Source organism: Dermochelys coriacea, chromosome 1, assembly GCF_009764565.3.
Source record: "Dermochelys coriacea isolate rDerCor1 chromosome 1, rDerCor1.pri.v4, whole genome shotgun sequence".
Taxonomy (NCBI): Eukaryota; Metazoa; Chordata; order Testudines; family Dermochelyidae; genus Dermochelys; species Dermochelys coriacea.
Window position 1 is genome coordinate 7,127,907 of NC_050068.2, and position 25,149 is coordinate 7,153,055.

General features: G+C 51.5%; 1 protein-coding gene across 1 annotated transcript in view; it reads left to right on the forward strand.

The window, feature by feature from the left end:
* The window catches only part of ARAP1 (ArfGAP with RhoGAP domain, ankyrin repeat and PH domain 1), a 172,781-nt gene that overhangs the window by 84,020 nt on the left and 63,612 nt on the right, over positions 1-25,149 (forward strand). The window contains 3 exon segments of the mRNA XM_043504001.1: positions 5,522-5,592; positions 8,226-8,332; positions 20,148-20,315. Coding sequence (XP_043359936.1) covers positions 5,522-5,592; positions 8,226-8,332; positions 20,148-20,315 — 346 coding nt within the window.

The following is a 25,149-nucleotide window of genomic DNA, read 5'->3' on the forward strand; positions in this document are numbered from 1 at the left end:
AACGGGGCTTCCCGAAACAGCCTTTGGGCCTTGTGTAGTTTGTCCCTCCGTCCATCCATCCCACTCATTGCAGCAGTATCACAGGTTTGCCTGGGTTGACCCTGGGGATTTTCATGGGTTGCCAGATCAGGTTTTGGGTGCCAGGAATCCCAACACGGTCACTGGACTCGACAATGGGGGGCTCTTACGCCACGTAGCGATAGTTCTGAAGCTGGCTTGTCCAGTCGCCATGTGGCGATCCCCTCCTAGCATCTCTCAGCGCAGCACCAGGGTTTCGTTGTCCTAAAATCAAGCAAAGGATTTTATCCCAGTGCATAGGCTTAAAAGAGGGCCAGCAAAACAATGTTCCATCAGGAGAGCAGATGAGAGGAAAGGGAATCATTTTTATTGAGCATCATCTGCTAAATGATCCCACAGCATCCAATAATTGGATTCAACTTTGCTGGCTGGCTGAGCCTTAAGCATTGCTGCTCCCAGCTTCGTTCCAGGGGCTTCTGTGACCCAAGAACCAGTTAGTGCCAACTGTTGGAGGAGCACAGAGGGGCTGCTGAGAGTTACAGGAATCTCCTGGCCCTGGTGTGTATATTCTAGTTCAGCAAAGAATGTTGTGGCGTCTCAGATAAAAGCTGGCGTCACCCTGGTCATCAGTGTCATGAAGACATGCCAGTAAGGATGTTATGCAAGGAGTTAGGTATCTACACTGAAAATTGTGTTCCTAAGGTCTGTGCCTGGGGACGGGTCACTAGCGAAGGTGGAAAGCAGGTTTTCTGTCAGGGAAGACATGTTTATCCAGTTGTTTATGTGTAAATTCAGTATTGTGTCTTTCACAATGGGTCTGCTGCTGCCGGTGGGAACCAAATGCTACTGAAGGATTGTAAAAACTTCAGAGAGAGACCAGTAATAGAAAAAGTAAACGGGGGGTGGACCCTATCTTGAATTGCACATCAGATGTTTGCTCTAGTATATTTGGGGGACAAAGGAGACACCTTGTCATCCTTTACCGAGGAAGTAAATGGCCAGTGAATTGGCTTCATGAAAGAGGAAGTCTCAGCCAAACTTGACTGAAAGTGCTGGAGAAACCTGTGCTAGAGAGAAGCTGCTTTAGACAGGCGGGTAACCTGTTAGGTAGGTTTAGTTTCTAGAAAACATGTTATGATTTTGTTTCATATGAAACAATTTGTTTCCACCGTCCTTACTCACAATCCCTCGTATCTCTGTTCATGGATAATAAATGTATTCTTGTTTTCACTGTGCATCTAGCTCAGGGCTGTGGTGTGGAGCAAAGTGCCAGTCCCAGGTTGAATCTTACAAGCTGGCATGTCCTGTTCCTTTGGGAACAGCCGGCCTGGTAGTTCTGTGAGTGTCCAGTGAGAAGGGGCTGGGCACTGCAGGGTACGCTCCGAGGCCGTGGGCGTTGGCGTGTGCCATTCACTGCCTGGTTCAGAGAGGGCGAGGCCTGCAGAGACCTGGCGGGCAGGGCTTGTGCTGCCAGAAGCTGGTGGTTTCAGGGAGTGACCCACGGCAGGCACAGACGAGATGCCTTTGCACTCAGAGCAAGTGGTGGTGAGGTGCCTCACATCCCTGGCCGCCCCTGCGGAGTGTCACAGCTACTTTAGACAAGGAGAGCAGAGCAATTTTCATCTGCAGCCGCTGAGCAAAGCTGGATGAGAGAGACAGGCCTGGGGACCAATCAGCAAGAGGCATTGCTGTGGCCTTGTGTTCCTGCCATCCAGGGCTGCCCTATGGACAGGCCTACAGGTAACCTGAGCGGAGGGAAAGCTGGAGTGGGAACCAGCAGCAAAGTGGTTAAATCTCAAAGTAAAGGGGAGGAAATACTGCTCACGTCTAGAGTATGGGACTAAAACTCAGGACTCCTGGGTTCTATTCCCTGCTGTGCCACTGACTCACTGTGTGGCCTTGGGCAACTCTCTCAGTTTCTGTGGGCCTCAGTTTTCTCCTTCGTAAAACAGGGGTTGTGATACTTCCCTTCCTCTCTAGGGCCATATCAGCCCTTAGTTCATTAAGCCGAATGGGGCCGAATTAGTTAAACTCTCTGCAAATTAGTTAAGCTCTGGGTTTGCACTGGGATAATGGGGATTATCATTAAATTCACAGGCCTGCCTCGCACCAGCTGTGTAGTTCGGGGTGTGCCGGGGGGCAGTTTAGTCTTTTACTGCTTTGGAAACCCTCTGGCACTAGAGAGGAGAGAGGTCTCAGCTGTGGGACCTAGAAAGGGGCTTCTTTATTGAGGCTGCTGGACACACCCAGGTCTTCTGGCTCCCCTACTGACAGACGGAGGCTATGCTGCCCGGTGTGGCTGCACAGGCCCTACATCCTGGCCTGGAGTAAGCAGTCACGGAAGCAATGGCTCAGAAGGCTGCACGCTGCAGAGGAAGTATAGCAGCAGCTGTAACTGGGTATCCGTGCCTTTTCTGCATTGCTGAAGGAACAAAGAGGAAGGAGACTGTAGTTCTCTCCCGAAACCGGGTGTCCCAACAAACTCCTACCCCAGGAGAAGAGGCAGCTGGTTCTCTGTGTGCATATAAAGCTAGGGTGGGCAAACTTTTTGGCCCGAGGGCCACATCGGCGTTGCAAAACTGTAGGAGGGCCGGGTAGGGAAGGCTGTGTTCCCCAAACAGCCTGGCCCCCGCCCTGCCCCCTATTCATCACCTCCCACTTCCTACCCCCTGACTGCCCCCCTCGAAACCTCCGACCCATCCAACTCCCCCTGCTCCTTGTCCCCGACTGCCCCCTCCTGGGACCCCACCCCCTATCCAACCGCCCCGCTGCCTGTCCCCTGACTGCCCCGACCCCTATCCACACCCCCACCCCCTGACAGGCCCCCCGGGACTCCCATGCCTATCCAACCGCCCCTGTCCCCTAACCTCCCTCCCAAACCTCCGCCCCATCCAACCGCTCCCTGCCCCCTGACTGCCCCCTGGGACCTCCTGCACCTTGTCTAACCCCCCCCCCCCCGCTTCCCATCCCATTACCATGCTGCTCGGAGTGGTAGGACTGGCTTATTGGAAAGCCTGGGAGGTGGGCAGGCGCAAGCCATGCTATCTACACGGCGGCATAGCTCCAGGGGAGGGGAGACAGCAGGGGAGGGGCCGGGGGCTAGCCTCCCCAGCTGGGAGCTCAAGGGCTGGGCAGGACGGTCCCGTGGGCCGGATGTGGCCCGTGGGCCATAGTTTGCCCACCTCTGATATAAAGTCACGGAGACATTCCGTTTCCATATCACCTTTCACCCCAGAGTGCTTTGTAGTCTGCCTGTACTGGGATCACTCACCCAGCACTGAAATGCAGCCGCCTCTGGGGTGGGAAGCATCAGCCACTCTGCAATAGCTGCACGGGTAGCAGTGTAGGATAGCCACGCGAATATGTACCTAGAGCCCCAGGCAGGATTGTGCCTGGGTGACTAGCCTGTGCCACCAGCCGTGTCCCAGCAGCTACCCTGCTGTTTTGATCTCTGTCAAACCTAGCTTGGGTAGGGGGACGTGTGCTGCACTCACACCTCGCATTGCTACGTAGACTCACCTGAGGAGGGGTAATTAAGGGGGGTTCCTCCTATGAAACTGACAGGGAGACTGGAGCCATTGCAAGCTCTGGAATTTGGCACATATGCCCCTGCTCGTGCAAAGACAGCCACGGGCTCTTTCAGGACGGCAGGCGGTCAGGGCCTTGTTTTTACAGCTCATTTGTTCAAATGCTCGAGTCTAAATAGTGCCTCCTGCTTGGGTGTTCCAAAAAGAAATAAATCAGGGAGCTCTCTTCCAGCCTCGAGTATCCCAAGGTCCCAGGAGAAATTCCCCGCCTTCAGAGGCTGGGGTACTGGGAGACAGTCTTACCAAGCCTGGCTGTCTTGCCAAGGGATAGATTTGATACTGTAATACCTCATATGTAGTTAGCTTTGCCAGAAAGCAGCCACACCTGCCTCTAGACTCCGGTTGACCACATAGCAGTGTTTAACGCTGGCAGTTAGCACCGTGGTTCCTATAGCTCTTGTTCTTTATAAAGGTTAAATAAATGGCCCATTTTGTTTTCCTCCCCTGGCTCTTACCTCCCTCCTGTTTCTGAATGGAGCCTTTAATTCATTGCACTGGATGATTAGTGCTCACCCTTAGGAGCTGCAGCCACTTGCGATTTCTCTCTGCAGTGCCAGCCCTGTCTTCAACGCTCCATTAAACACTAGCTCAGCATATTACCAGAGAAAAAACTCCTTTCAAAATCACTCTGGAAACAAAAACTCCTCTGGAGAAAAACAACAAAAAAGGAACCAACAGGATGTACCACTACCCTTTCTCATGGTCTCGTCCTTCTGTAACCTCACCTCCGTGATGGCTGTCTGTCATTCCTTCGCTGTGCTCTGTCTAATTTAGACTTCAATCTTGCAGTCCTTGGACAAAACGCCCACTGATTTCAGGTTCAGGCTCTTAGGAGAGGGATTCACATGATGTATTAACGGGAGTGTCGTACGTAAGACACGGGAGGTCATTGTCTGGCTCGACTCAGCACTGGAGAGGCCCCAGCTGGAGAACTGTGTCCAGTTCTGGGTGCCACTTTAGGGAGGATGGGGACAAACTGGAGAAAGTCCAGAGGAGAGCAATAAAAATGATCAAAGGTTTAGAAAACCTGAGCTGAGGAAAGGTTAAAAAAACTGGACACATTTAGTTCTGAGAAAAGAAGACTGTTCTCAGATTCCCCCCTCAGTCTTCAAATCTGTTAAGGGCTGTTCTAAAGAGATGGGGATCAATTGTTCTCCATGTCCACTGAAGGTAGGACAAGAAGCAATGGGCTTAATTTGCAGCCAGGGAGATTTAGGTCAGATATTAGGAGAAACTTTCTAACTCTCAGGGGAGTTAAACTCTGGAACAGGCTTCCAAAGGAGGTTATAGAATCCCCTCACTGGAGGTTTTTAAGACCAGGTTGGACAAACCCCTGTCAGGGCTGGTCTAGGTTTGCTTGGCCCTGCCTCAGCGCAGGGGGCTGGAAATGATAACCTCTCGAGGTCCCTCTAGCAGGACACTTCTACGATCTTGTGATGTGTAAAGCCCCTGGGTTCTGTGGGAATCAGAGGGGATATGAGCGAGGCATTGCCAGACAGCAAAGAGCAGAGTGTGCTGGATGACAGCTGTTGCAGAGTGTGACCTTCAGAAGCCGTTCATAGAAAGCCTTTTCCCAGTCTAGTGTCATTCATGGAAGGGTCTCGGCGTGCTTGACAAAATTAGCCTCATTTTACAGATGGGGAAATTGAGGAATGGAGAGGCGAAGTGCCATGGGCAGGGTCACCCAGGGAGTCTGTAGCAGAGCTATGGACCCCAGACCACCTGAATCCCACTCTGGTGCCCTACCCCTGGACAATGTTGCCTCTTGCTGTGAGAGCTGTGTTGCTCCCCGGCTGGGTGTGGGAGCAGGCACAAGAAAATGGTTGACAGGAACACAGCAATCTCCGGGTGCCTGCTCCTTGAAGCCGTTTTGGAATGAAACATGTTTCTCAGCCTCCCTTTGTATCTCTTCGCAGATGACTCTGACTATGAAGAACCCCCGTGGGAGGAGGAATTGGCAGCTGCCACGGGAGAAATGAGTGACAAGGTTGGCTCATAATATGGCGCAGAGTGTCCGGGCTTTCCGGTTCTCTCAGCGGGTCGGTCTGTCTGTCTGTCCTGTCTTCCGTTTTAAAAGACAAGAAGAGAGAAAATAGCCCCAATGTTGTATGGAAAGGAGGGATGGGGTGGAAAAATCAGATGATCCCATTAACTTTATACCGTGGCATTCATTCCAGAGGACCAGAGAGTGTCCGGGACTCGGACACTCGCTGCTGAAATGCAACCAAGTCTGACATGGAACGCAGCAGCTGTTAACGGCACACAGCAACACTGCACAATGCTTTAGGACAGGAAGTGAAGAAGAACACTGCATCTAATTGAAACTGTGGGGGGATGTGAGGGAGGCAGAACGTTGTTACCCAAATTTTGTCCGTGGTACAGGGGACAATGCCTGTCTAACGCTCCTGCCAGTGCCTGGGTGAGTTAGGACTTGAAGGGGCTTGGGTTGTTGTTGGGACATGAGAGCAGAAATGCTGCTTTCGGGGACAACCCTGAAGAGCATGAGGCCTGGTTCTGCCTTTGACTGGCCACAGCTGATTCATAGAGACATGTTTCAATTCTGTCTGTTCTAATACCAGCCCCGTGGGCTCTCGAGCTGCAAATCAGAGGCAGTGCTGAGGGGTGCCAGGCTCCCAGAGCCGGTGACAGTAAGAGGAGTCCAGGGCCATGCACAAACTACGCAGCTGCGTAGGGTACCCGGAAATTTGGGGCACCAAATTGCACCAAATTTTCTGGTGCCCTATGCAGCTGCATGCTGCTCCTGCGGCCAGCCCGATCCCCCAGCCAGCTGAGCTGGCCAGGAAAGCTGCCCCTGCCCCAGCCCTGCCCCACCTCTTCTCCAAAGCATCCGCTCCAGCCCTGCCCCCACTCCACCCCTTCCCCAAAGCCTCTGCCCCCACCCCACCTCTTCCCACCCTTGCTCCACCCCAGCCCTGCCCTCACTCCACCCCTTCCCCTGAGCTACGTCCCAGGGGACTGTAGCAGGTGTCAGGCCCGACCCCGCACTCACCCGGCGGCGGGAAGTGGAGTGACCCAGCCACACTGCCAGTGAGTGCTGGGGGGCACTTCCCCCCAACTCCCCAAGTCCCAAGTCTGGGAGCCAGGAGAGGGGAGCGGAGCAGGCTGGGGCCAGGTTGCTCCACTTCCCGCCACCTGTGAGTGCGGGGTCGGACCCACCTTGCAATCACCGGGCGGCGGGAAGTGGAGCAACCTGGCCCCAACCCACTCCACTCCACCGGCTCGTGCTGCGGGGTGGTTTCCCCCCTGCCCCCCAAGCCACAACCTGCTCCTGGCCCCCACAGACATTGGGGCACAGCCCCCCTCCCATGGAGGACTAGGAATGCCTCCCCCACCGAGGCCTGGGGCCAGCCCCCCTTCCCCCCCAACCCCCGTGGGGGGCTGCGTAGGGCACCACAATGTCTAGAGACGGCCCTGGAGGAGCCTAAACCCCTCTGAGGATCTGCGCCTAGGTTCCTGAATAAATGCACCCTCAATTCAGTGTGAGCTGCCTCTGGTGTAGTGATCATCAGTTTGTGGTGGTGGGGTGTGGGCTGTGGACATTTGTGCTGAGCTGGGCTGCTTGTGTGTGTCCGTGTCTGTGCCTGTGTGTGCTCCTCTCCACCAGAGAGGAAATGCAGAACTTTTCACCAAAACCTAACGCAGCAATTTTGATTTCTATAAATAAAGTGCCCAATGGCCAAACCCTACCTCTGGCTGCACTTCCCTGTACTGTGAGGGCAGTGCATGCTCCTCTGAGGGCAGAAGAGCTAGGACGTTGGAGGGGGGCCATCAGTTACAGACACTGGTCTCTCCTCTCCGGGGGCTTGGGTTCAGGAATCACATGCTGTGAGTTTGGTCTCCAGCTAGACCCATCACTGCCTGTAATCGCAGTCTTGCACAACTGGCCTTCTCTGTCCAAGAGAGGCCCAGGGCTGGAATAGCAAGGGGCGCTGCAAGTCTGGATTGGTGAGTATTGGCAAAGCTGGGTGGGGACCCAGGACTGGCGTAGCAGAGGGGCTGCAGGTCAGGAGAGGGGGACATCTGCAGAGCTGGGTGGGAGAAGCCTGCACATCCTCTGCCTCTCCCAGGCCTGGCTTTTCCTTAGCACCAAATTCACGCCAATGAAGGAAGTAAACATGAGTCACTCCCGGAGGCGACACGTGAACCCATGGCATGCACTGTCTCTCTCTCTGAGTGGATCCTGGCCACGCTGAGGACGTTCCCCACGTTGTGTGTCTGAGGAGCTGGCTGGGAGGAGCGCATCCCTGTGCGAGTGTGCTGGTGTGGGGTGGGGTTTGTGCTCACAACGGCCCTGTCTCCTCCCTATCCCTCCCCCTTTGGGCTGGCTAGTCCCCCAGAGGACTCAGCCTCGCCCATCAGATGGACCGCTTGGAAGAACCCAGGGGTATTACGCAGGCAGCTGGCCGGTCGCTGTGGTTGGGACCCGAGTTAGCGAGGTGCTAATCTGGCTCAGGCCCGTCTGCATGAGCTGCAACGTGGGCAGAGCACGCAGGGGTGTGGGACTGCTTCATCCCGGCTGCACTGGCCAGCCCCACTGACAGCAGGGACAGAAACGGCTGCTGTGCGTCACCCTCCCTGTCTCTGTTTCTGTCTCTGCAGGACGATGCCGAGACCATGAGGGGGAGGCCACACTCGGAGCGAGTCAACAGTCTGTTCAGCGAGGACGAGCTCATTGAAGACTATTACGACCCGCCACCGGCTGCCAAGTAGGGACCGCCTCTGCCATCCCCTCCTCCTCCTTCCCCTCCTATGTGTGTGCATGTGTTCTCCCCCCTTCTGTGCTGCCCCTGCTATGGTGAATTATGGAGTCAGTGAAGGACTGATCAGGTGGCTGACAGCAGCCTCAGAAGGGAGGCAGTGCCGAACGTTACACATGCAGGCCCTAGGAGATCTAGCTTGGGCTGGCAGATCCTTGGCTACTTAAAAGCACCTCATTTCTCATGTGAGATTGTTATATGCATTCCTTTGGGCCAGACACCGCTCTGAGTGATGCCTGTGTAAATCCAGAGCCACCCTTCTGAAGGGAGTGGAGCGACTCTGGATTTACCCTGGCATTGCTGAGAGCAGGATCATGAGTACATAATGGATCTGGCCCTTTGCATTTGATTTTACCCAAAGTACCCAGCCTGGCTTCGGCCTGTCCTACCACGGGGATCGCCATGGTGTCTGTTGCTGTGCCAACCTCTGCAGACTCTCCTAACCCTGAGCAGCTCAGAGCCAGTCAACCTCCCCTCTCCATGCATCCTTCTCTCCCAGGCAGGCTCATTCAATGCTGGCCGCCCATTCAGCAGATCTGACCATAGGGGCAGCAGAAGCCCTGGCCGGTGAGACCAAAACAGCTTGCTTGCCCTTGCTACTGAACTTGTTAGCTCTCCTGTTCTCTTTAATTTGGTTCAATTTAATTCATTTTGGATGTGAATTCAGCTAAACCAAATTAAAGTCAGTGTAATTCAGAGTAAGAGCACCCACACAAGGATTTAATGCTGTTTAACCAATCCACTTGAAATCAACACCTTTAGTTGATTTGGGATTAACTTTCCTGAGGCCACGCCTACACTACAAATGTATATTGACTCAAGTGACGTCAGCATACGGCCACTGCAGTCAGTACATTGTTTGTGTGTGTGTGCATACGTGGCTCCTTGTTTCACTGGAGTGTATACTTACTCCGAGTGCCTGTATCGATGCAGAGTGTGGTGCACCATGGGTAGGTATCCCACTGTGCAACTTGCCATCATCCAGCACTCTGTCTTTTGGGAAGTTTTGGCAATGCATGATGGGACTGAAATGAGTGGCGCAGCAATGACTGGGAGCATGGGGTCAACTTCCCAGTTTGCAAAGGTCTCCAACCCACAGTAGCATCTGTATCCCATCATTTTTGCACCGTTCTTCAAAACCCAACAACCTGCACAGCCCTCCTTGCTGTCTACCATCTCTGATAGAAGCAAGGAGCCTGTGCAGCTCTGCACTATCGTCACGAGCGTTGCAAGCACAGGATACACGATCCTGGAGTGTGTACAGAGCTGCAAGAAGAACCAAACGATTTTGGAACTTGATGATTTCTTGGACAACAGATGGCTGTGGCACATAGCAAGAACCAATTCAAGTTTGTTGGGGGCATTCGTGGAGCAGCTGCAGGTGGTGGAGTGCTGCTTCTGGGTCTGGGAAACAGACACTGACTGATAGGATCTCATTGTAATGCAGAAAGAAAAGGAGTACTTGTGGCACCTTAGAGACTAACAAATTTATTAGAGCATAAGCTTTCGTGAGCTACAGCTCACTTCATCGGATGCATTTGGTGGAAAAAACAGAGGAGAGATTTATATACACACACAGAGAACATGAAACAATGGGTTTATCATACACACTGTAAGGAGAAAGAAAAGGAGTACTTGTGGCACCTTAGAGACTAACAAATTTATTAGAGCATAAGCTTTCGTGAGCTACAGCTCACTTCATCGGATGCATTTGGTGAAAAAAATGCATCCGATGAAGTGAGCTGTAGCTCACGAAAGCTTATGCTCTAATAAATTTGTTAGTCTCTAAGGTGCCACAAGTACTCCTTTTCTTTTTGCGAATACAGACTAACACAGCTGCTACTCTGAAAACTGTAAGGAGAGTGATCACTTAAGATAAGCCATCACCAGCAGCAGGGGGGGGAAAGGAGGAAAACCTTTCATGGTGACAAGCAAGGTAGGCTAATTCCAGCAGTTAACAAGAATATCAGAGGAACAGTGGGGGGTGGGGTGGGAGGGAGAAATACATGATTTCAACAATTTCCATCCCACCATCAACCTCAGCCTGGACCAGTCCACACAAGAGATCCACTTCCTGGACACTACGGTGCTAATAAGCGTTGGTCACATAAACACCACCCTATATCGGAAACCTACTGACCGCTATTCCTACCTACATGCCTCTAGCTTTCATCCAGATCATACCACTCGATCCATTGTCTACAGCCAAGCTCTACGATATAACCGCATTTGCTCCAACCCCTCAGACAGAGACAAACACCTACAAGATCTCTATCATGCATTCCTACAACTACAATACCCACCTGCTGAAGTGAAGAAACAGATTGACAGAGCCAGAAGAGTACCCAGAAGTCACCTACCACAGGACAGGCCTAACAAAGAAAATAACAGAACGCCACTAGCCATCACCTTCAGCCCCCAACTAAAACCTCTCCAACGCATCATAAAGGATCTACAACCTATCCTGAAGGACGACCCATCACTCTCACAGATCTTGGGAGACACGCCAGTCCTTGCTTACAGACAGCCCCCCAATCTGAAGCAAATACTTACTAGCAACCACACACCACACAGCAGAACCACTAACCCAGGAACCTATCCTTGCAACAAAGCCCGTTGCCAACTCTGTCCACATATCTATTCAGGGGATACCATCATAGGGCCTAATCACATCAGCCACACTATCAGAGGCTCTTTCACCTGCGCATCTACCAATGTGATATATGCCATCATGTGCCAGCAATGCCCCTCTGCCATGTACATTGGCCAAACTGGACAGTCTCTACGTAAAAGAATGAATGGACACAAATCAGACGTCAAGAATTATAACATTCAAAAACCAGTTGCAGAACACTTCAATCTCTCTGGTCACTCGATCACAGACCTAAGAGTGGCTATCCTTCAACAAAAAAGCTTCAAAAACAGACTCCAAGGAGAGACTGCTGAATTGGAATTAATTTGCAAACTGGATACAATTAACTTAGGCTTGAATAGAGACTGGGAATGGATGAGTCATTACACAAAGTAAAACTATTTCCCCATGGTATTTCTCCCTCCCACCCCACCCCCCACTGTTCCTCTGATATTCTTGTTAACTGCTGGAATTAGCCTACCTTGATGCAAAGCGGGAAAAGTTTTCATCAGGGTAGAGGGTGGAGGTGGAGCAGCTGTCTGCTGACTTTGAACAGGCAGATACAAGGGTTATTAGAAGAGCTCAGTGCAGAGCTATGTGTCTCCGGGAGGCTTTGAAATACCATTTTAACAGTGAGCCAGAGCAGTGTGTGTTGTAGTAGTGTGCTCTGTCTGGTCCTGTTTTTTTGTGGCCTGGTAGGAATCGTACGGTGATTGCTGTATATGTAGGAATATAACATTGTCAGTGCACCTGTTAATTTTGTTTGTGAATGATCCTCTAACTCACCTGATGAATTGCAGATCATGATGAATAAGTTCTCTGAGGCATATATCAAGTTCAGCCTGGTAATCAAGAAACCAGTTGTCGCTGGGAAACTTACCACACGTGTCTGGAACAACAAGCTGCTGGCCCTGAATATCAGGCTTGTGGCCTTGGTATCCCCCTTTACAGCTGTGAAAACTGGGTCACAGGAGTGGAGATTGAACAGCTTCCAATCTCAGAAAAATCCTTGGAGTCACTTGGGACCAACGGATCATCAATAATGGGATCCTAGAGAGAACCAGCCTACAGTCTATGCAGACTACGCTGGACGCTCGCAGGCTTCGCTGGCTGGGACGTATGGAATGGGTCCCTACGAATCTCTAGATCATCTGCTGAAGGCTGTGCTGTATGGCCAACTCAAGACCTGCCTGTGACGCAGAGCCAGGCCAAAGCTCTGGTACAGCAACAAGATCAGGCAAGGTCTCAAGAAATTCAGCATTCCTCCTGACAACTGGGAGGGGCCTGCCCACATCTGCTCAGTCTGGACAAGCCATGTCAAGGCTGGTGCAGTCATCGTGGAGAGCCATCAGGAAGCAGAGTGTGCTCCAAGCACCATCTGGCGAGTTGACCTGTAGCCACTGTAGGAAGGTTTGCTGCTTGTGCATTGGGCTTTTCTCCCATACCACTGTCAAGCACCATTGACAGACTGGATTTGTCGTGTTTCCTTTCATCTGTCAAGATGTTGGATGGCCGCATGAGGCGGGGTAGTGCTCTGAGCCCTGATGCCATGTGTATGTGGAGGGAGGGTACAGGGAGGTCCTGATATTGAGTTCTCAACAGGCTGCAGAGGGAGGTGAGCCTGGGACTGTTGAATCTGCAGGTCCACCAGAGTCCGCAGCATCTGTGTATGTTGCCTGAGAAGCCCCATTACGTCTTGGTGCCTCCCACTCTCCGTTTCCTGCTGGGACTTGTGGGCCTTTCTCCTCTCCACTCTCCCCTTCTCCAGGCTGTCCGCAGTGTTCATCCTCAAGGCCCTGTCCTCGTGCTCCGATGCTGACTTGTAGGGTCTCACTGAACATGTCATCCTGAGTCCTCTTCTTTCTCCTCCTCCTCCTCTGGCTTGGGCATTCCACGGGTGTGGAGGGGCAGATCCTGAAGGCCACAATGACAGCAGATGAAGATAAAACACACAGAGGTATCACTGTCAGCATGATCACGACAGAAAATGAAACGTAAGATGCTGAACTCACTCCCCTAAAGTTTTAAGCACTACATTCTCACTTCTGCTTGGGATTTCCAGTCACAGCACGAGCCCTGGTGAGTACGGCCCACCAGGGGCTGGGGAAATGAGGAGGGAATTGCTCAGTTGCATGATTGCAGCAGTACTGGGCAATAGCACTGAATGCTGGCACCGTTTCCCTCAGGCATCAGTGGTTTCAGCTGATATCTCACTCCTGAAGGTCACAAAGGCAGCTGTTTCTGCACAGCCTCTTCTCCAGACAGGCCCAAGAGATCCAGTCTCTCCTGTCCACTCCCAGCAGGAGCGTGTGGGCAGCTGGCCAGCTGCACTCAATGGTGGAGAACTGCTGGGTGTGAGTGCCAAACCGGGCCACCAGGAAAAGGAATTTCAAAAATGTGCGGGGCTTTAAAGGGGAGGGGAGTTTCCGGTCTCCATGACGCCTGGGCAGTGGTGTTCACAATGGTGACCACAGCGGTCAGTGCCTGGCATTGTGGGACAGCTTCTGGAGGACAGTTAGGGTCAACATAAGGAATGCAGTATCCACACATGCACTGCGTTGAGCTAGTTGCATCGGCTGGGACCGTACGCTGCTCAGCGAGCTGGTGGTACTGTGGCAGTGTAACCGGGCGCTTATGTCAGTGGGATACTAATAGAAGTGTAGGCACACGCACAACAAGGCCGACATAAGCTGCCTTGTGGCGATCTAACTTTGTCGTGTAGATCAGGCCTGAGTTTCCTTGTGCAGACAAGCCCTAGGACATGCTGGCTTCTGTGTTGGCCCTGGAAGTTTTACTAGATTTGGGTCAATACTGCAAAAAAGCCATCTCTGTCATGGAAACTCTCATTTGCGTGCTGCTAACGTGCTCCCGAGTGACTGGGGCTCACAGGAGACCTGCACGGGGAGAGAGCGTGGTGTATCTGTATGGGCCTGAACGCTAATGCCGGATGGGTGGAGGCAGCCATCCTACACGTATGTCCACATAGTGCCAGGCAAATCGACCCTGGTAAACAATCAGCATCTGTCATCTAAACCCATCCCTTTCCTTAGGGGAAGGGTGGGCTCAGTGGTTAGAGTGCTTGCCAGAGACCTAGGTTCAATCCCCTGCTCTGTCCCCATGTCTCCAAGTGCTTTGCAGAGGAGCAGTATGGCTTGGGGGAGGTCTAGGTTGGATATTAGGAAACACTATCTAGGAGGGTGGTGAAGCACTGGAATGGGTTACCTAGGGAGGTGGTGGAATCTCCATCCTTAGAGGTTTTTAAGGCTGGCTTGACAAAGCCCTGGCTGGGATGATTTAGTGGGTGTTGGTCCTGCTTTGAGCAGGGGGTTGGACTAGCTGACCTCCTGAGGTCCCTTCCAACCTGATATTCTGCGATTGTCCTAGGCCAGGCCGCTGGCCAGTGACAGGAATAGAATTCAGCTCTCCTGCATCTATTGTCCTGCCCGCTAGGCCTCACTGCTGCTCTCAAATCCACACACTGAAAACCACAACCAAAGGAGAACGTTGCTTAGTTATATGCAGTGAGCAGGGGGAATCACTAAGAGGAGTAAAATAATTTCCCATTGCCCAAGTAATTTGTAGTCTTAATGAGCAACTGAGAGCAATTTCACATAATGAAATACCAATTCATTTATTTGCTGGATGAATTTAGCTGGGAAACAATGTCTGAGTGTTCTCTGTAATTATAGATGCTTCGTGTCACTTTGGCTAAGCATTTACAGAGAAGGAAATAATTCCCCAGAGTAAAACCTGTTGGAGTGTCTGTCTAGACATGAGCCCGAGCTGCGAGGTTTGGACCTGGATTTAGAAGTCTGGATTCAGGTTGCTGGGCTGGTCCATTAAAGGGAAAGGGCCTGATGCAAAGCCCCACTGAAGTCAGTGGGAATCTGTCCCTTGACGTCCCAGGACTTTGGATCAGGCCCCTAGTAGCTAGTTGTGATGCTGGGCTTTGGGTGTATGCGTCTCTGGAACTCAGTGGTGTGTGACACTCCAGGGTGTGGGGGAAGGAGGAGGGAGGCAAGTTGATGTGTTTGTGGGAGGCATCTGACTAATGTCCCCCACCCTCCTCCACACTAGCTGTTTGGAGTCTGTTGTGGACTGGAGCTTGAGTCTTGGAAGGATCCGTATTCTCCAGTCAGTTCGTTTAGCTGAACTTGCCAAACTAGGTTTCACAGCTTTAAATCAGTGAAGTAAGCCCTGCCACGCTCTGCCTGCATGTGCTAATTCACCCAGCCTGCCCTGTGCCATTGCTGTGGGGGGGGGCACATGGAGGGGGGGCTACAGCCTGCAGGAGACTAGTTGGTTTCTAGTTCTATCAGCACAAAAGCCATTGAAGAGGGGCATCTTCTATGTGGGTCCCGTTTCTGGACAGCCAGTGAGTGTCTGGTGGTGGGGGGGGGCAAGGCAAGGAGATGGCAGGGGGAAGAGGCAGTACTGTTAGACCCGTAATAGAGGGGATTTTACAGGATGGGGAGCAAGCGGATACCGGACACAGTGTTGATATACAATACTTTAAATGCTTTTTATTGATTACAAGCCTTACTTACTTTACATTTACACCCCAAACATACTATCCCAGGATTTAAAGGTTATTTGATTTGCAGAAATTATAGGCATTTATTTATAGTTTATTTTGTTGCGTTATTGTTTTTTTGCCTTTTGTTTACTAGGCCTTTTACCTACACAATTTTAAAGAGACAATTTTGGGCAGGTCACCATGATTTAAGGTGGTGATTTTAAAATTAAAAATGTTAATATTTGACCATTGTGGATTAAAATGTTTGTTTTTTGTAGCTGAGCAGACTGAGATACATTTTTTGCATATTGCCTGATTTATTTTTTTTGCTGTTATTAATTAATTTTTTTGTTGTTTTTAATGTATTTTTAAATTAAAGGACCAGTTTACATTTTTTTGTTTTTTGTTTTGCCATGGGGGTGGCAGGGGAAGAGGCAGTACCAGAGCAGTAGGGTGGGAAGCTTGCACAGAACCTGCACCCACTCTATACAGGGCCAGACAGAACAGTTGCCCCTCCCGTGTATAAGGTCCATCGTGGGGCTTCAGATGTATGCTGCCCTGTGTTCAATACTGCATTGAACTGTACTAAAAATCAAAGACATCCAGTTTTTTTCTTTGGTGTATTTTTCTGTACTGGGATGCACGGGCCACCAAGTTCTTCCCTTGTGCTCAGCCTAGTTCCACAGGTCAATGCATCTTTGTACTTTTAAGGGGCTGCAAAAGCACGGGAGAAAGCTCAACACACAGTGTTGTAGGTTTCTCCCTCCGCTCTCCCGCAAGGATTTTAAATCCACTTTGTAGCAGGCTAGGACAGAATGACTGGCTGCACAGGCGAAAGGCAGGTTCTGTCCGTTTGCTGGTTCTCTAGCCGTTCAATCCATCATAAAAGCACCTCACATTTGATTTCTTTTGAGTTTCATTCCAAAAACTTAAAAAGCTAAATAAACCTGAAGTTAGTTCTCCTTTTTCTGCCCCAACTCTAACTTCTGTCCCGCGTGGGAAACGTTGGATAAGCATGGGATGTGTTTCGAGAAGGGAATGAGAACAGAGACCAATTCCTGCTGACCGTCACAACTGTGTAGCCTTATTGACCCAGGAGAACAGATTTTTGCACAAGAATAGATTTTGGTCCCTTCTGATTTTTCACATGTGGTATAAGCAGAATCTCATTCACTTTCCTCCCCTAAACTCTGAGCACTTTAAGGAAAACAAATAAGCAAGGTCTGCTTGATTTACACATGCAAACAAAACAGGAAGCTCCCCCTACATTCTACACCAGCCTTCAACAAACACCAGCCCTGATGTAACAAGGGTGTCACTACAGCGGCCATGGTTGGACTGTTCTTTTGAAAGATCTTTTAAGATGCTGATTTTCAGTGAAGTCTATTTGTTCAGGGGGGCAGAGAACTCAACAGGGAATAGCTCTGTTTTGTCAACTCCCAGTCATTCAAAAACTGAAAGGCTTTAGATTAAGTTTGTTTAATGTTTATACAGTGAATCTGAAGAGTTAACGTAGTACAGAAGTGATAAATATTATGACTGGGCATCAGTCTAAAGATCTGTGTCCCTTCTAGCTGTTACCTTTTTCTTACAGAAAGCTTAAAACAAACAAATGCAAACCGTAGGGGGCTAGTGCACACAGAACTCATGCTTAAAAAACCTCATGTCCAAGCTGCTGATTACATATTCTAGAATAGATAGTACTTAGTCCTGCCATGAGTGCAGGGGACCGGACTAGATGACCTCTCAAGGTGCCTTCCTGTCCTATGAGTCTATTCCATGATTTTAATTGTGGCAGAGCTTGGTGACAGAATGGCCTGATGTGGTGACTTACTGGAGATTAACTACACAAACTGGGTATCATCCCACAAATAATATCTGGGTTCAGTGTGAAAACTGAAATTCATTGTCCTCAGCTAGTGCAACACGGGGAGGCAGCTTTCAGAGCAAGACAGCCTGAAATACAATGCCACCCAATGTAATTTCTCCACTCCTACTTCCTCTACTTCAGTGGATTTTCCACCTGAGTGTTTTTCTTTTACATAATAAAAGCTGGCTGCACCCCAGACTGCAGTCAGAGTGCAGTAGGGTCTGTGGTGTAGAGCAGTGCTACTCAAAGTGGTGGTCCACGGACCCCATTGGCTGCCGGTCTGCATGCACATTGGAAAAAAAATTACCGGTCTCCCACATCAGATAGCTTGAGAAGCACTGGTGTAGAGTCCACAGCTTGGGGAAAACGCTTGCAGGGCTTGGCTTTGCACTGTGCCATGTAGAGAGCTGAGGGTAGAAGCACCAGTTGGAAAGAGGGGAGCAGGATGGGGAATGTTGCAGAGATCACCCTCAGACAGAGGAGCACTCCATTACTTGGAGGAAGGAGGCTTAAGAGAAGGCCAGCGTTGTATCCCCGGTGCTACCTCTTACTCAGAAGTATCTGTTTAAAGAATTGAGTGTCGTGAGAGTAGAATAAACTTGTTCATTTTAACTAATTAAATAATCTGTAAATATATATGTTGAGAAATGTTTGATGACTTCATCATTTTGTTTGCAGTACGTCATTCATACTTAGCCCTGCCCTCCCGTTAGCCTTCGGCTCCTCAGAACCTTCATCCCCCTCTGCCTCTAGGGCAGGAACTTCCAATCCCACAGCAGCGGCTGTCCCCTCGTCAGCAGCCTCAGACAGATCGAGACCTGGATGGTCCCGGGAGAGCACGTACCCCTTCTGGGCAGTGTGAGGGCACTTTGGGGGCAGGGAGTGATTTTTTTTTTTCCCTACTACTGCCTGGGCCCTGTGGATAAGCCGAACATTTCAGGGTCTAGCACAAGGAATTCTGAGTGCCTTCCATTTAAGATAGACTGGTCCTTAGAGGACGTCATGGCTAAGCTCCTTACTGGGCTGTTAGGAACACTGCTCGGGGTGGAGGGCTTTGGAGAGCCGGGAAGGCCCATAGAGCTGAAAGCCATTACCATTTTTCTGTCAGAATCCTGGACAAAGAGAGAGGAGAAATAGGCTGGCTTTGTGCTTGTCTCAGGTGACAGGCTGCTGTCACTTTGGTTTGCAGACCCCCCTCCTGGTAATTAATCATCATCCCCAACTGTAGGCGAGGACTCTGTGGGTACTCAGCACCCACTGGCAGCCCCCTTATCAGCTCTCTCCCTCCCTGCCAGTGCCTCCTTCCTGCCGGTGGCTCCACTGATCAGCACCTCCTGCTCCCTCCAAGTGCCTCTGGCCTGCCGTGGATCAGCTGTTTAGCAGCATACAGGAGGTGCTGGGAGTGGAGAGGAGTGAGGGCGGGGGCGTTCAGGGGAAGGGGTGGAATGGGGCAAGAAGAGGTGGGGCAGGGGCAGGAAAGGCAGGGCGGGGGTCATGGCCTGGGGTAAAGTGGGGGTCAAGCACCCTTTTCCCCCCTCCCCCAGGCAAGGGCAAAATTTGTACCTGTGACCCCAACTACAGACCCCAAGTGGAGGAGATGTGCCTTGGCTGTAATGGAGCACATGGTTAGAATCCAGCAGAAGACCAAAAGCTGCCTCAGCCACTCTGGGGCAGTGACCTGAGCTGGGGGAGGTGAGCAGCCTGTTTGCTCTAGTCCTGGAGAGGGACCTCAGGCAGATGGGCTGGGGCAGGGTGGAAGGGAGATGAGGTTTGTGGTCTCCATTGCAGAGGCCGGATGTACCCACAGGGCTGTGCTCTCTCTCTCTTTCCTTCCCCCTCCGTGAGGTCTGTTGGGGTGGCCCCGAATGGGTCCTAGATGTTTTATGCAAATCCTCCCTGTGCTCCTGTCCTCGCTTTAGAGAGTGGGCCTGGCTCTTTGTACCAGCTCCAGCCAATGAAGTCACAGAGTTAAATCAGGGATGGCTTTGGCCCTTGCTTGATACCACATGTGTCTGGGCTCACTTGCCCCTGGCCTCAAGCTGACCCCTTTGCTGCAACCACTACTGGAAAGGAGGAGTCATGGCCCAGAGACTTCTCTGCTGAGAGATCCTTTGATGCCAGCCAGCCCCCATTCTCCTTGTGAATTCCACCCCCATCTCGCAATAGGGACCCTGCCTTTGGCTGCCGTTCCTTGGGCTTGGCTTAGCCAGGAGGGGGAGCCTAGTTACTCTTCTTTCAGATTTATGTTGCAGTAGTATACAGAGACTACATTTGGGATCGGAGCTTCCTTTGTGCTGGTCATTATACAACTCCTGCATCCTTCCTCCCCCCACCCACGAGCACACACTAAGTCCTCTCCCTGCCCCTCAGCCAGCATGGCTGCTTTAAAACAGACCCTTTGCTCAGGGTAATACGTTATCCAAAGGACAAGGAATGCGGGCAAAGTCTGTGCGTGACAGACAGGCTTTTTTGCATGGGGCAAGAGTGTGAAGTGCTCTGTGCTCTGCTTGACCTGGCTTTCGCCAGCCCTGCCCATTAGGGGGAAGGAGGGTTCTTCTATATCTCAGACATTGATCCTGGGGCTACAGGTATGGAGAGGAGACAGGCAAATCCGGAGAGCGGAGGGTGGTGGGCAAGTCACAGCTGGGGACCCTTTTGACCAGTGGGGTGCAGACCTTCTGATCTGTTAGCTGCCTGGTTAATGGGCCTCTCCTAACCGCTTCTCCCCCTTTGCTCCTGCCCTCAGTGACAGCAGCTGTTGGAATGACTATGGCTTGAGCACCCCGCAGTCCAGCGGCACGGTATCCTCCCGCAGCTCCAGCATGCACAGCGGCAGCACAGAGGGGTTGGATGCCCCCGCCCAGTTCTTACCCATCATCAAAGCCGGGTGGCTGGACAAGAACCCCCCGCAAGGGTGAGTGATGCTCCAAAGGGTGCAGCCTGGGAGACTGTGGGCTGAATGAGAGAAATCTTCCTGTTTAGCTCTTGATTTACAGCATCCAGTCAGTCCTATTGATTGCGTTAGGCTCGGGGTGCGATCAGGCCAAGAGCGGCCTGCAGTGTCACACGCAGCCTCCGGCAGCCCTTGTCTGTCCCTCGAGGGGCAGCAGTACCCGGAGACTCTGGGTCCCAGCACGCCACGCCCCACCCTGATGTCTGAGCCCTTCCTCAAGATGGAGCAGGCACGGTGGGGCCTGCAGTCGGAGCAGGTGGCAGCGTTCAAGAGAAAGGCAGCTGCAGTCTGTGCCCAGAGACGAACTAAGTGCAGCCCCGAGACTGCTGGCCAGTTGCCACTCGAGCCCTGGCTTGTTTGGACAAAGCCTATGCCCTGGGCTACAGTTGTTCTGCTTAATCCATTCCCTGCTCACTCGGTTGAGGGCTTTGATTTAATCTCTGCCGTGGAGATGCTGGTGTTTCCCTATTGTACTCCAGGCAGTCAGAGACTGCTGAGCTGTCACAAATAGCTGGCGGATTGCACTTCCTCCCTGTTACCCAACAGCCCAACAGCGATGCCTGGGCTGGCTTGCATATTAATGGGAAGCTGGGAAATCACACTGCTCCCGTAAGTCAGCTGGTCACCCAGGGGAGGGGAGCAGGCTCTGGGCTAATCTTAAAGGGCCCATGCTCCTAAAGTAGGGCATGTCTATACTATACAGAGGAGAAGATGTACTGATGCAGCTGGGCTACTGTCAGATCGCTCATGTAGCCGCTCTGTGCTGATGGGAGAGAGCGCTCCAGTCGACATAATAAAACCAGCTCAATGGGAGGTGGTTGTTTGTCGGTGGGAGGAGCTCTCCTGCCGACATAGCGCTGGGCACACTCGCGTTTATGCCGGTGAAATTTATGTCGCTCAGGGGCGTGGTTTTTTCACACCCCTGGGCAACATAAGTTTTGCCGAGAGAAGTGGCAGTGTAGACATGGCCTTAGAAGATTCTCCATGGGAGAGGGAGGGTTTTTTGTTGTTTGCATTGTTGTTGTAGCTGTGTTGGTCCCGGGATTTTAGCAAGACAAGGTGGGTGAGGTGATGTCTTTTATTGAACCAACTTGTCTTGGTCAGAGGGACGAGCTTTCGAGCTTCACAGAGCTCTTCTTCTGGTCTGGGAAGGGTACACGGGGTGTCAGCTACATACAAGGTGGGATAGGTTGCTTAACGTAAGAAGTTAACACATATTCTAAGGCAATGGTTCTCAACCAGGGGTACGCATACTCCTGGAGATATGCAGAGATCTTCCAGGGGGTACATCAATTCATCTAGATATTCGCCTGGTGTTACAACAGGTGACATAAAAAGCACTAGTGAAGTCACTACACTAAAATTTCATACAATGACTTGTTTATACTGCTCTGTAGACTATACACTGAAATGTAAGTACACTATTTATATTCCAATTGATTTATTTTATAATTATATGGCAAAAATGAGAAAATAAGCAATTGAGCAGTAATAGCGTGCTGTGACACTTTGTATTTTGAAGTCTGATTTTGTAAGCAAGTCGTTTTTCAAGTGAGGTGAAACTTGGGGGTACACAGGACAAATCAGACTCCTGAAAGGGGTACAGTAGTCTGGAAAGGTTGAGCACCCCTGATTTAAGGGACCATTCAAGGTGAAGTGGCTTTTTAACATAGGACTGCAGTCATAGGACATTGGCAGACTTTCTGCTGTGTTTGCTTGGCTGAGGGCTTATCTGCACTTGAAATGCCACAGCTCCCCCGAGAGGCAGTAACTAGGTGACAGAAGAATTTCCCCATCAACCTATGGCTGTTTATACAGGGACTGAGGTCAGTTTAACACCCCTTCTCAGGGGTGTAGCTTTTTCACAGCCTTGAGCAATGTAGATATAATATTTTAAGAGTAGACCAGGCCCTAGTAATTAGGCTGTGGTGTGTGTTTTGGGACTCTGGATTTTTCCTGAGGAGGAGGAAGTTTTGTGTGTGTGTGTGTGGTGGGGGGAGAGAGAGAGAGAGTTCCCATATTAATGATTAATATAGCCATACCTATTGTGAGATCAGATCCCATGAGGTAAATATTTTACTGGCTTGACAAAGCAGTGGGAACCCAGCAGCTGCCATGTTGATTCAGCGCATGGTCTGTCTAGCCAGTGTCCTGCTTCTGATGGCACCAGTTGTTTCATAGGAAGGTGCACGAAAGCCCGTAACAGACAGTGCCCAGAGGGGACGGTTGGTCCTGGCTCCCTGATTCTCATGGAGCATGTGCACTGACCCCAGCCCTGGAGCCGGTGAGAGAAGCCCTGGGGTTGCTCTAACTTGTGCCAGCTCTCCAAGGGACTGACTACAGCTGAGAATAGATAGCCAAGTCTTTTGTCCCATTCCCAACCCCAGCATGCTGCCCCACCCTGGGGCAAGACTGGGTGTATTGTAGGGCCTGGCTAGGGCTACACTGGCTCTGTGTCCATTGAGAATGTCCCTGTGTTAAGGAGAGTCTCAGCTGGCCAGATGTGGCCGCCGTCCTGCTCCTTTGCACCATCTGAGTGACCCAAAGGGGCAACGGAGTGTAGAGAATCTCACCCAGGCAGTGTGATTTCAGCCTGGACCCTGAAGCGAGTGGGGAGCTGTTGGAGCAGTCGGAGGATGGGGGGGGTGTGGGTGCTGTGTGTTTCAGGGCTCGGGCCATGGCATCTTACACATGCTGAAGTCTGGAGAGACTGGGGGACAGTGGTGGTTCAAGGATGATGTCATGGGAGGGATTTCGGTGGAGTCCGTGCAGGGCTGTATACAGGCTCCGTTGTGTGTGGGACGCAGGAAGGTTGATTTATTAGCCACCCTCCTCCCTCAATAAAGCTTCTTGTTCAAGGTCTCCTGCTGGGGATGGAACTGTTGTGGCAGCCTGTTACCTCCTGTTACTCTGTCTTCCCTGAGCCCACAGAGCTTAGGCCCCTGCCTTATGGCAAGTCTCTTTTATGGGTGGCTTATGCACCCTAATACACATATCAATCTTTCTGTAAATTATTCCTGAGAAACCAGTTGAGGTTGCACAGAGAGCTGGCTAGTGAAACTGACCAGAAAGAGACAGCGAAACTGACCATCCGGGAATCCCTGCCCATATGGCCTGTGATACAGAGAGTGAGTGGATAGCCTCGCAGGTGCAAAGCACAGCTCAGCATTTAAAAGCCTGCACGGCTGATGGTATATGGTGGGGTTAGCGGCTTTTACAATGTACATGTGTGGGATTATGGGGCCTGGCGTCGCCAACTGGGAGCTACGGCACCACGTTGAGGGTGAACTTGCTGGCTGCTCCATGCCAAGGCAGGTTCAGGAACGGGAGAGGGGAGTTCTCATTGTCCATGTGACACCGAGCTGCACAGATAACTCTTGGCAGGCTGGACCAGTGGAGGGGGCTGGGCCAGTGGGGAGCACTGGCTGCGCAAAGGCAGTAAGAGGGAAATCGGGGAATGGGGAGAGCAGGGATACTCAGAGCTCAGTGGTTCAGGAGCCAAATTAGTGATCAGCATTACCCAAAACAGTCCTGTGAATTCATTTACTCTAGTACTATATAGTCGGATTTAAACAGTATGACGGGAAATATTTAGTGCATATATCTATATATATTATTCTCACAGCAAGATGACTTGTCAAGTATTATATTATCAACTACCGTGGGCTAATGACATAGTAAACGCATTCTGATTGGTTAATAACGTTGATTGGTTAATAATTCAATCACGCCATGTTCTAATATCAGGTGCTGCAAAGAACCGCAGGAGCCAGGGCCCCGGAACCTTTGTAGAAGTGGGGGGTGGTGGGGGCAAGGTCAAAGTGGCAGCGAAATTAACAAATTCTTCAATATCCCGCAGAGTACAGCTGTCACCACATTCTAGTATTGAAGATATAGGTACAGTACGGACAAACGAAAAAAATAGGACCACTTTAGTTCTAAACATTGGTGTGGGGAGGAGGTGATTTCCAGCCCATTTCCATCTCGAACTCGCAGTGTCCTCAGCAGCACCCTTTTCACCCCCCCACTTGGCCCGGGTCCCGGCCCCAGGGGGTGCAGGGCTGCTCTGCCCCTTAGGCTTTGTGCCCAACGCAGCTGCCACATGCGGTGCTGCTCCTTCTGCAGGGGGCACCCTCTCCCGCTGAGCCGCCTCTGGCCAGCTGCTGAAGTCCCTGCCCTCAGGTTCCCTGGGGCCCTGGTGCACAATGCTTCCTTAGGGCTTAACCCCTTCCTGCCTGCTCTGCAGCTGGGGGTACAGGAGGCGGCTGGGCTATGTCAGTGGCCAGCAGCAGCCTTGAGACTTTAGCTGCCTGGAGGTGCTGTGCAGGCAGGAAGGGATTGGAGCTGCTTCCAACCACGGGGGGAGAAGGGATGAGCTCTGATGGGCCAGGTCATCCCTTCCCCCCTCCAACTGCACAGTGCCGAAAGGCTGCTGCTGGCCACGTTCTGGGGAGCACGTGATCCCATGTGCCCCGCCCATGTGTGGGCTCTATGATCATGTCTTTCCCACAGCACATATGGGAAAAGGGGGGGGGAATGGGTCCCCAGTGCATGGAAGACATATTGAAGACCTGCTTGCAGCTCCCGAGCCTCAGTCTGAGTATCACCGCCCTATAGAGACAATCCAGGCTGCGTGTCTGCTCCCCCCGTGAACCTTCTCACATGGGGGATGCCTCCTCACCCCCAAACTGATCCACATGACTGCTGCTCTGTCCTCTTGCATACCCCTTCTCCGGTATGCCCCTATGCTTGCGAGATGCCGGCCTGCATTTAAACAGCTAGGCGGAGGGGCAGG